The following is a 12,639-nucleotide window of genomic DNA, read 5'->3' on the forward strand; positions in this document are numbered from 1 at the left end:
TACAAAACAGAAATGTTATGGTTTGTATCATAATAAGTTAGGATACAGCAGTGTAGTGGTTATAGTGCTGGACTAGCAGCCCAGTGGTCGTGAGTTCAAATTGCTTTGCAAGTTGTGAAACTGAATTCACTAAATCTGGTATTTTGTGGGCTGACACCAGAAAAATGACCATGGAAACTGCTGGATTGTTATAAACAACCAACTGATTCACTTGTGGTTTAGGAAAGGGATCCCCATCCCAGGCTGGCCTACATGCGACTCCGGTCCCACACTGCGTGGTTGACTCTCACTGCCTCCAGGGCAACTGGGGATGGGAAATAAATGCTGCCTTACCACCATCGCCCACATCCCAAGAACAATTAAAACAAATCAAATAAAAAATAATTGGGCTCTGCTTCCATTACCTCCATGTTGAAAATCATTAAATTGGATATAATACACAGTAACATCCAAAAAAAGTTACAACTGAGTATACAAGTCAAGCACAAAATATGTTTTATTTATATCTTTAAACAGTTACAATCTCTGTGATTTGAGTGCCACTGACCACGTCAGTAAAACAAAAAAAGTCAACTATTTAACAGGCAAAGCAATCCAATTGTTCTTAGTGCAAGCATTAGATGTCTGATTTTAGGTTAGATTTTCCATCTTGCTCATGAAGCATACAGACATAAATATAAACAAATAAATGCAAGATACAAATAACAGAGAACAGAAATCTCTTACTACAGGGTGTATTTTGCCAAGGCAGAAGACTCTGCACATTGTTCTATAAAATTCCAATTCTAACCGAATTGATGGAATATTAAAGGGTATAAACAAAACAAAAATAATTTAGACAGTAACAATCAGAAGTACAGTAACAATACAATTCTTCACAGCTTGGCAGCACAAGACATCTCTGCCTTTCAGCGTGTAGTATAAAATATTGCAGGAAAGAAATTAGAGCAGTATACCTTCAAGACTGATTTTGTAAAGCGTCACATCTACCTTGCTTACCTCTCATCTGCCTTTCTGTCCCCAAAGTGTTCCACTTGGTGTTTTATTTATTCAAGTTCTGCCTGAGGCTTAACAATACAACAGTAAGATTTGTTCCCTCATGCCATCAACAGATTATATTCAAAAATAATGCAACCTATATGCTGGATAAGTTACAATTTAACTAAACAGACAAAAGTCATCCAGTGCTATCCCAGTTACAAACAGACCTTCTGATCAATATTAATTTCAGCCAAATCCGTTCATGGTTAAGTATACATAAATAAAAAGTGTTCATATCTTTGAAAAGCAAAATATAATATGCAAGACATGACAGATTGCTGTGTAGTGTTAATACTGTTGGTATATCAGCAGTTCAAACAAAGTTCAATGCTTCTCTAAAACAATACCACAACTTAGGTGAACTTATGTGCAGATACTTAAACATAGCAGATAAAGGTCACATTTTTATTTTTCCCCTAAACAAATTTAGAATCAGAATTACTCTAGAGTTATCCCTACAGAAGCAAGTGGATTGAGCAGCAGCTAAATCATTTTGTATGCATGTGATATTAAACCCCTGAATAAAGGGAGACAATTCTAGCAGCATTAATTTAGTTACTTTCATGTGACAAAGACAGTAAAGCAACAGATATATTCATTGTTCATGTGCATGTAGCTAAATTACCACTAACAGACATCTTGTAAACCTTCAGGCCTCTCATAACTAAACTAAAACATGTGCCAACAGACCACAGCAGAAACTTAAAAAAAACCTTCCAAATATTTTCCAGCTGAAACTGAAAAGCATAATTCAAGGCACTGTACTCCTGCAGGGTTATTAAATTTATCTCAATATCCATTCAAGTAAGTTAAACTTAGTTTAAGGTTACTAGTGTTAAATGTACAAAGCAAAATATAAAGTGTCTGAATTGCAAGACAAATGCAACTATCACCCAAGAACTTTCTAGCTTTCAACAACTCTGTGAAAATATTTCACAGTGATTGCTCATTGCAATGTATGGCTATGTGCACTAGCAAGCCCACTCTGGCTGCCAATAGTATTCAGCTACAATCAAGTATATTTTATTTTGTCTTTATAAAGAAAGCAGTTAAACGAAACTGTTCTCAGAAATGTTTTCCCCTACGCCCTTATTATCTCAGATTCTTCACAATAAAGCTAGGTAGTCCTCATGTTGGATCCAGATGGGTTTATAATAGGTTTTTGGAGTGGTACTGGAAACATCTGTAAGCCTCCTTTGCTAAGAGATGGAAATGAGGATATTCCTTGAGTATTTAATACCCCAGGCTGTGAACTTGGACCTGAGACACCTGGCCACTGTACACCGTAGAGTGGTGCTGGGATCACTCCACCATATTGACACAGAGGCAGCATGTAAGCAGGTACTGTACCAGGGATAGGAGTAGCTGACATTCCTGCTGGTACTGTTGATTTTCCTGGTGCTAAAGCAGCTGACGTTGGGCATGTCACTGGAGCAGAGAACTTCCTAGTCATCCCTGGTGCAGATATTCCCTAAAATGAAGAGAACAGCGTTTTATAAATCTGGTTAGCAAATTGGTACGTTGCAGATGATGTATGGAAAAGCTTTCTGAAAATAGGTCAGAAATAATGCAACAAATACACTTGTGTAAACACATTTCAGAAATCCTTCCTGAAAAACTTGTTTAACAGAAGGGGAATGTAAAATAGACTGGTCTGTTGCATCCCAGTGGCTAGCCACAATACAGCTTCAAGTCTACTGTTAAACAGCATAGGATGCTAAACACTTTTCTGAGATTATGTTCTTAATTACTACAGCAATGGCTCCTATGTTTTACTATTAACAACCGTTTCGCTAATTGCGCAAATAAGGAAAGAACCTTTAAAGACCATGCATTACATGACCTGGAGGTTGTCTACCCACAATCTGAGCAATTGAATTACATGTCGTGTCGGAAACCTAAAGAGGAGAAAATGTGAATAAGGGAGTAAGCAACCTGTAACATACAATGGAGTCGACAAACATGTTCAATGGTTTCTCGGAATTAACGCTTTAAAATTGTGCTGTGCAATATTAGTAACAAGTGCATTATGATTAAAAGAAATTCCTGTCTATTTTGGTGTCTTATGTCTGAAATTTCTGACAAATGTGTTAAAATATTTAATGCCACTGCACAGCACGAGTTCAAGGCACAATTCCCTTAACACTCACATCAGATTGGGACGGTTTTTGCCTAGTTTCCATATCGAGTCGATGTTGGTTCTGCTTTAATTGGTTTAAAGAAGGCTTCAACTGTGCAGCTCCGACTGCTTCCTTGGTCCAATCATCTACAAGCTTGTGCAGGTCATCTGTAAAAGTTCCCTTCTTGTTGTTACTATTGTTGGTTTGAGTTTGCTGTTGAGGCAGCTGATGATGTTGGGGCTGGTGCTGTTGCAGGATCTGCTGCACTGAGTGATTTGTACTACTGCTACTTGAAGACCCTGAAAAAAAATGTTACAAGTATTGACTGTTGCACGGCAGCATTTTAGCCTGTTTATTTTATTTAAAAAAGTGCAACTGCAGATAAATATTCAGCCACTAAAACAAGAAATCAAAATGTTAGAATACAATGCTGATACAAATTAAATCTAACATCCACCATACATAAACAAACATAAGCAGAGGCACATGCACTTGTGTTGCTAGTAAAGCAAAATATTATGTTTACCAGTGACATGTCACCTAACCTAAAAAGTAATATTTGCCCCATGGTAATTACAGAAGCAGTTAATTTCTAGCCAAAAATTATACAGCTCATGCTATGTACAGCAAAATACAAAGAAAGAAAATTGGATAGTTACTACTGCGATCTTTGCCTAGACATAGCCGTTTCAGGGTAGACCCTACAAAGTAAAATGATACAAGACAAAAACAGTTACGCCTTAAAAGATTTCAAACAGCTCTGATGGAAAAGCTTTGCTGATGCAGTGCAGCGCCATTAATTTGATCAATTTTTAAAAAAAGTTCTCAGTGGTTCAAATGTTAAGAAATTAACAGGTTAATCCTGCTGCCCATTTTTTAAAAAACAAAATTTAATAAAAGTCATTGTGCAGCCACACCAGTAGAGTTTGCGTCAGTGACTTCTGGAAGAAGAGAGACACGTGATGATCAAGTTTTTTTTTAAAAAAGAAAAGATCTTATTTGATATTAGGGTATGTTAAAAATTTGTACATATTGCATAATGAGATGTTCCCTCCTCTTCTCTCCCCTATTAACAAAATGTGGCATTTTAGTATTGTTTGGGGGGGGGGGGGGGGAAGAGATTTTAACATTTTCTTTTCAAATGGATGTTTGAAGTATGAAGTTAAATGTTGCATCTTCGAAAAATACAATTTTTTTCTAAAACTGAAATCCTATAATCTTTAAAGAACACAGCCTTGAAATTAATTTATAAATGAAATATGCAGGAAATCAACATTATTAATTTCAAAAATATATTACATTTAAAAAAGCAACATTTCCTGAATTAAAACAAAATGACTGTTATTTTCACAGCAGAGTGGAAAAATAATTGCGAACTAATTATGTAGGGAATGGGGAGTAGATAAAATGCCACAAAGAATAATGGTTAATTTATGATGCCAGAATTGAGAATAATCTCATTGGTCTGGCTGCACGTAAACTGTAACACTCGTTATTCTTATAAAGATACATTGTTCTGCAGGTCCGTGGCCATTATATATCAATGGACGAAAAGTACATTGCATGCAACCTTTAAAACTTCAACTATTTTTGTAAGATACACAAATGCCGATTTAAGTTTTAACCACGACTGAAATTCAGTCACCGAGCTGCCTTCATTCAAATTAATTCAAATGCAAATAGCTAAATTATGGGACTTTTTTTTCTAAATGGGATTCCTCCCCTCCCCCCTCTGAAAATGTTTCTTTTTTTTCCTCTCACATAGATTCAATAGAACAAAACATGTTATGGCAGCAAATAAATACTGCTGATTTAAAACAAGATAAAACATCAGAACAATTTTGCACAATATGAATCAATAACTAGATATTACCCAGCCGATGAGTGCTATACTCTGAAAAGGCAAAGTTGGGGGACCTGGTGAAGAACTGCTTTATTTCTTTTACCTTTTTAATGCAGGCCATCTTCGCTTGACATTATTGATTACATTCTGATGCCATTGAGTTTATTCACCCTTCCGAGTGTGCATTTAGTCTGCAGGTTGTATCAAAATCTGCACAGTAGTTTGCAATGGTTAAAAAAAATACAAAATCTTCTTTTTTGAGCACTTTTGCCACAGTAAATTTGAGTGTGAAAACAAGTCTTCCTTCAGTGATCTGAACCCAGTCCAGACCAATGAAAGTTTCCTTTCTTTGCTGCCTGGAAGACTCCTTTGTAAATGATGTTGGGCCATAAAGAGTGCAGATGCACCCTCCCCCCAACTTTACCATTAAATAATAGTTTCATTTCAGGCCCTGGGCTCAGCTGGCTGGGAAATGCACTAGCACAACCTTTATGACATTGTAGCACATGGTTGGAGTAGGTATAGAGAGCTTTGCTCTATACCTGCCTCTGCAGTCTCAGGTCTAGTAGTGCTGCTCAATGCTGACACCAGGTGCCTGAAATACAGGGGTATTTCATTCCTCAGTGTTGACATCACACTCCCCGGTATACACAAACGAAAAACAAATGGAAAGTTAAAACTGCAGGACCCTTGCATAAATCTTGGGCCAGAAACCGCTCCCGAAATAACGGAGGAGCTCAATGGCGCTCTCAGTTTTTAGTGGTGAATTGAAGGAGCAAGTTTCCGCGTTTGCACTTGTGCAGTAAAACATGGAAATCGTGAACTTGCTCCTAGTGGCTCGCAAGCAATATGACAGCTTCGAATTAAAGGGACATCGCACACTGCAATCAGAGAAATCATTGAAAAGGTGCTAGCTTGCTTATCTGCCCAACTGGAAAGTAATTAATTGCACCATCAAACACGAACGTTTAAAAATACCAGGTCTAAACTAAATTTTAACAGCACGGTTAGTCTTAATGATTGCCAAACAACTAAAAATTCACTTTTAAAAATGTGGCGTTTCATATTATTCCTCATTTTAAACAGTTTTTGGTCATTAAAATTTTTTTTAAACAATTAAAAAATTTTAAAAAAACTTTTCCCTTCTGTCTCTAATTTAATTCAATTATTTCTTTGGGCTTTTTATTAAAAAAAAATATTTTTTTACAATGACATACAGAATACTAACTTCAAATGAATGAAGTCTGCTTGCCTGCTTGAGCAATGCAGCCTGAATCTGTGGGTGAGACTTTCTCTTCCTGACAGATTTTGTGGGTGTGTCTTCTCCTCAGACTTTTCCAGCCGTGTGACAACTCACGCTGCACAGAGGCTAGATTGATAGCGTACATTTTGTTTAAAATTCAAATTCAAGCAATTCAACGCCACAGAGCCTGCAGTAAGTATTTACTTAATTAAATTCGCTGGAGTTGCGGTGAGTGTTGCCTCGCCACTCTGCGCGATTTCTAACTCAATATAAATTTGGAGGAATATTATTTCTATCATATAGCTTGCTTCACAATGTGAAATGTGGTATCTGAAGACTATGGAACACTGATTTCTATACAGTAGCAAAATACAGCAACAAAACACTTTCCAGTTAGCCACAGTCACACCAGTCAAAAAAAAATCTCTACACGGTGAAGTCCGAGACATTCACTCAGCCAACTTTTAGCTGAAGCCACACTGCTCAAAAAGAATTAGACAAGTTTGATATGGTAAATTGTCCAAACTTTTGATTGCCATAGTGCATAAGTAACAGGTACATTGTACATAGTTTGAATAGGTGACACTACATGTATCAAAATGATTCCAACCCTACTTCAGCCCCGTGTTTGAGTTCCAAACAGAGATGAGTGGCAATGGTGGCTGCTGGGGACATCACTCCAGAATTCCACATATTTTAATCTTTGTTTAGCTTTTCCTTTGGTTGTACATTTATGTTGCGTCCCCTGTTGCCTCTTTACGCTACTTTCACTGAACTTACACGTTGGTATTCTTAGCATGGTTACAAGATGAATAGGCAATAGCTAATAAAGTACTGGAATTCTTTATGGTGGCAATCAAATCAATGGATAAAGCAACCAAGGCAATATAATTCACATGGATTTTCATAAGGGATTTGAAGTGCAGCAGACTGGATTTTTTTAAACAAGATAAGGATCTCAGATTTAATAGCAAATTAGCTAGTGAAAACTAGGTGAACAATAAAAGGTGGTATAACTGCATCACAGCCCCATCCTGCCTTACATTATAAAATGTCTTCTTTGTATGACATTTTAAATAGGCCAACATGTTGGGAAATTAAAATAAACTCAGCTGTATCCTGAAATAATTATTTCTTAGAAAAATAATTATTTTCAGTGGAGAAGTGAGACAATACCAAATCTATCTAGAGATAGTTTCAAGCTTTGGGGAGTGGGAAGTTTCCTATAGTGGTGTTAATTGCCTAAATATACAAGTTTCGATCATGGTTTTCAGACGTTAATGCATGCAAGCTTGCAGTCTCATATCTGTGTTTGAGGACTGCCAAACTATAGGATATGTAAATCAGTTGTTGAAATCATATCATCCCACAGGAGATTGGAAGTCTGACATCTGTCTAAATGGTTAAATTGATTAATATTTCTTGCCCAGTGGAAAAATATTCACTTTAGTTGGGGGACAGTCAGCCTGCTAGGAATAGTATAAGTGCTACCGGTTATCTCCAGTTCCGTTGCAATGTTGACATGGGACTATGTGGAGTTACATCAATCACAGTTCTCAAGTTAAAAGATGAGAAGGACTCATTTTTTTTAAACACTTATTTCTGAGACAATTTAAAGTGTTGTGCTGTTTAAGCATTATATCAATTATCGGCTGTACTTGTTTTGTTTGTGTAATTATAATGCTTGTACATAAAATTGGCTACTAGTTTTAGCCTGAATTATATGATTTGATGACATGGTGATTTTTTTACCTTTGCAATGGAGAGGACATGGTGTGCAATCCTTGCAACTTCCCAGTAATGAATTATCATGGTAAAAGGGTCATTCTTAATCTTATGGTGCACTATTCCCAGTCACAATATGCATAAATTTCAGATCATTGGAGATGCAGGTCCATCGATGAAAACCACATTTCAATGTGAACAAAGTTTGGGAGAAAACCCTTATTGTAACCATGGTGATAAAGAAGGATAAAAAAACTCCAGCTATGAGAGGTAATGGGGAAAAGGAGCAGCAGTCTGTGGAGATCTGCAGGGGTTGATTTGGACCCCGTGTTGTTGACACTTAATAAACAAAATGGAAGAGACCACTTTTTGTAATATTACAGAACTTGCTAACAAATGTTGTAACCACATGACAAGGATAAGTTAGATTGATATCATTCAGAAAGATCTAGACCAATGGAATGGATAGACTAAGGAATTACAATTATATTCTATATGGATAAATTTAACACACATTGCTACAGGAAATATGAAAGGTTTGTGCAATGGATCGGTGTCTATTGACAAAGATGAAGGAGGGGGAAATATTTGGGTGTTAACAATCATACACTAAATATCCAGTCAATGTGATGCTGTAATAAATATAGCTAATAAAGCACTGGGTGCATCTCAAAAGCATCGGAGTTGAAGAAATAAATTACTACAACCTTTAATAGTATGTTGGAAGGAATGAGCAGAAGACATAGATGAGTTTTCCTCATTTCATATTTTATGTTCTTAACTAACAAAGCCATTATGATGGAGCTAATTAACAGATTTGAATGAAAGTCTTGCATGCAAGGTATATTTGATATTTGTTGTAAACAGAGCGCCATGTCTCATGTCTTAGTGTGCATTGGTCACACCTCAAAGATCACATCACATGCAAAGTCTGTCACTTGATTAAAAATATTTGAGCCAAACAACAAATGACAACAGAAGTAACAGGTAGTGAAGCTACAAATGAACAAAAAGCAGTTATGAAAACTACCAATCAGCTAACAGCGACCAATAAAAGACCTGTCCATGAGAGCAAATATTTTTGAAAATTCTTTCAGCTGCCATCTGGTTTTGTCAGTAACCTGACGATATTGTAATAGGGCCAAAGCAGCTGAAGTCTTTGCCACCAACGGTGTGGCGCAGAGAGGGGATGAACAGAAGGCCAGAGTTGGTTGACCAAAGAGTGCAGAATGGGATGCAAGACTGGGAGAGGTTGCAGAGGTAGGGTAGGACAAAGCCATGGAGGGATTTGAAGATTAGATTTCGATTTTTAATTCAGTGTGTTGAGGGGCGAGTTTAGATCAGCGACGAGGTGATGCGAAATTAGGAGTTAGATTTTTTGGGGGGTGGTGGGGGGGGGGGAAAACAGGATACACGAAGTTACGTTTTGTACAAGCTGGATATTATGGAGGTTTAATTATGAAAGGGCGGCAAAGAGGACATTGGAGAAGTCAAGTCTAGAGGTACAAAAGCATGAACATGGGTTCTTCCAAATAAATTTTTCCCAACTCATTGGGAAGATTCCATTTGCCAGGGCCATTAGTACAGATATGATTTTCTTTAGAAGTAAATATTAGCCCTGTTTATTTTTATATCCTAGTTCACCTTAGTACTAAGCATCATTTATAAGCAGCAGTTGATAAGACAGGGAAATAAATTCCTGTGTAGAAACTTTTTTCCTCTAGAAGAATGGAATTTACTGATATGAAACTTTCCTTCTTATACAAGTCAGTTTGCTCCAAGTGCTTTGTCTCACAAACAAAAAAAATACAACTTCTACCTAGAGCCACCATTAAATATTCACCCAAATGTAGTCGTACTTCTCAGGATTTGGTCCCAGGTAAATGTGGCAAGGTTTTGCAGATCAGTTACAAGTGGTCACATAGTTATCAATTCAAACTGTGGCTGCATAAAGTTCTGCAAGTTGAAATTCAGGGATCTTTGAGGAACCGATTGGATATTCAAGTTATCTGAATAATCTGATGTCACTGATTCAACCCAAATGAAAGTCCCCCACTTTCTTAAACGCACTGCAACTGAAGTTGTCTAAATTAGCCTTCAGACAGTGGTCTAAAATTGCACACAACCACAGAAAATAAGTATAAGATGTAGATAAATTGCGCCAGTAAACAGATCGGCATCTCTTGCTACCATTTCTGAGCTAGTAGAGTATCTTCTTGAAGCCAAAAAAAGTAACACCTCAACGTTTAAAATCCAGCACAAGGAGATGCATCTCTTCAGTGGCATATAGGTTATGTTTTCAGTCCCAGACTTCCTCTCCAGTTGGACGAGCAATCCTTCTTTTGTATTGAAATCCATGTGCTTCTTCCACTAGGGTTAATAGCCGAGAACCAGTCCTGATTTGGCCAGTACAGTAATACTCAAGTGAAAAGAAGCTCAGTCATTCCTTAGTTTCTGAAGAGTTTTATTGCATTGATAGAAAAGGATGGACTGAAAAATGAAGGTGCCTGTGGTCAACTGCACAACAGGTCTTTGACCTCAAAGTATTTTTAACGTCAATATCTTGTACAGAAAAAAGGGACCTTGTCAATTAGATTTAGCTCTGGTATCCTGAATATTTGGACAATCTGAGAGTATTTGTTAGTTATAAGTCTAAGAGAGAGTAGTTTATCCATCAAGTTCATCCTCAAACCTGTTGTGCTCACTTGCGAAGTACAAAGACTTCACCTGAAAGTTTTATCTGCAAAATATTAAAATTTCCATACTGCACCACACTAAGTGTTGGAGATTTGGTGCAAGCTACATTTAAAAAAAAAACAAAGGTGATATGAGTTAACATTTCTACTGTTTGGTTCCTTTGGAGATGCTTGAAGTACTAAGGAGCCAAGCCCATTGGCATAATTTCTAAAACAAGGAGGCAATAACTCTTACCAGTTGCCCATCCAAAGTGACCATCCACGGTGTTCAACTTTCATTTAACACACCGTTAAAGAGTTAATTTTGTCACTGCATTCAGTTGGTAGCACTTGTCTCTCAGTGAAACTGTTGTGGTACAGTACTAAGAGACAAAAGTGCTACCAACTGAGCAGGTTAACTCATGATTCAGCACCATTTCAATTGCAGCTTTTTGCTGATTGGCTGATCAGTTGTGCAGCAGTTGCACCACATCTGAGATCCAAAAATGCATCATGTCAGAGGTACCAATTTTCAGATGAGATGTTAAACTGAGACCCAGTCTGCTTGCTTAGGTGGATGTAAAAGATCCCAAGGCACAATTAGAAGAGCAGGGAGTTCTTCCACTATCCTGGCTAATATTCCTCCCTCAAACACCACCAAAAACAGGTTATCTGGTCATTCATTCATTTCCAGTTTGTGGGATCTTGCTGTGTGCAAATTAGCTGCCACATTTGCCTACATAACAATGACTGCACCTCAAGAATTCCATTGGCTATAAGTGATTTTGAAGGTCCTAAGGATATGAGATACTATATAAAACTGATTTCTTAATGGATGTACAAATGCTATGAATAATCACTTTGCTATTCCATTTTCAGCTGGCAAGGCAGTTTGTATTTCCTTCCACTACACCTGGAAGTACTTACATTATTGCAGTTTTTGTTTCTGTCTGCAGAATTACATCTCATGGAATGAATATGGTTTCCTTGGAGAAGACAGCTTTCAGCAGGAACCACTGTGGGTATTCGACACTGGTAGAAATGCCTAGCCTACAGTTACTGTGGCAATAATTTTTATTTTCACCAGATTCAAAGCATTGTTTGTGTTCCACCAGAACACACAGCATATGCTCACCCTGCACCTTTTTTTCTTTTACAGAAAGCTTGCAAAGGAGGAAGCCAGCACTGTAGGGACCATCATGCTTACTTGAGCATTCCACATTATCCCTTTGAAGTTGCCATTCACTCAGACAAATTTTGCAAAGCATCAGTAAGTGTGAGAAGGGAGTAAAGGATGAATCAGGTGAAGAAGGATTATGTAGAAGTATAACATGGCCATGAACCCAAAGTCACTTTGCAGTTTCAACTTCATGGGGCCATCGACTAAATGCAAGCTCCTTCACAAGCATGAACAGGCAAGGATCTTGCCTCACTGCACAAGGCAACGCAAGCTGGTCTGGATAGTTGCAGATTCTGCCGCCCAGTTGGACAGCATTGTGCAGCTATGGTTGTCTATTCTGCAGACTTTCATTGAGCAGCATAAAGTATCAGTGGCATCTGCAACAGATACATCCGGCACATAGATGATGAGCACATTTGGAGAATCTTTCAGAAATGCTCCTGCTGATAATGTCAAAGCAGTGAAATCCACAGTCCAAGATATGAAGGAGGCAGGTTTTGATGTGTCTGGAAACACACTAAGGGCAGTCATAAGGAGGGATTCTGAAACCTATCAGTGCAATAGTTTCTGCATATGCAGATTCACTTCTGCAGTCAACAACTGCATAAGAACAGCAACAGGCAAATGGCTCTCAAATCATGGCCCATCCTTTCCCTTTGGGCAAGTGACAAGTAACAACCCAAAGCATGCAAGCTTTCTCAGCCAGAATGGGATTTAGTTTCTAGATAGGCAGCCAGTAAAATCACAAGCAGGTCCTCAGAAAACCTATCAGAGAACCTCCACAATTAATCTTTTCAATAGGGCATCACTTA

At 37.7% G+C, this 12,639-nt stretch overlaps 1 protein-coding gene across 4 annotated transcripts in view; it reads right to left on the bottom strand.

Moving 5' to 3' along the window:
• Positions 1 to 478: 478 nt before the first annotated feature.
• Positions 479 to 12,639, bottom strand: part of LOC137334164 (serine/threonine-protein kinase WNK2-like) — a 160,826-nt gene continuing 148,665 nt past the window's right edge. For 2 of the 4 annotated variants that reach the window (XM_067998722.1, XM_067998718.1), the window contains 4 exons: positions 3,821 to 3,862; positions 3,192 to 3,460; positions 2,880 to 2,939; positions 479 to 2,512 (listed from right to left, as the gene is read on the bottom strand). In XM_067998722.1, the coding sequence (XP_067854823.1) occupies positions 2,159 to 2,512; positions 2,880 to 2,939; positions 3,192 to 3,460; positions 3,821 to 3,862 (725 nt within the window). In that variant the 3' untranslated portion in view covers positions 479 to 2,158. The remainder of the gene's footprint in view (positions 2,513 to 2,879; positions 2,940 to 3,191; positions 3,461 to 3,820; positions 3,863 to 12,639) is intronic. The other 2 variants (XM_067998723.1, XM_067998719.1) reach the window with 2 other exon arrangements.

This window comes from Heptranchias perlo, chromosome 17 (assembly GCF_035084215.1).
Source record: "Heptranchias perlo isolate sHepPer1 chromosome 17, sHepPer1.hap1, whole genome shotgun sequence".
Lineage (NCBI taxonomy): Eukaryota > Metazoa > Chordata > Chondrichthyes > Hexanchiformes > Hexanchidae > Heptranchias > Heptranchias perlo.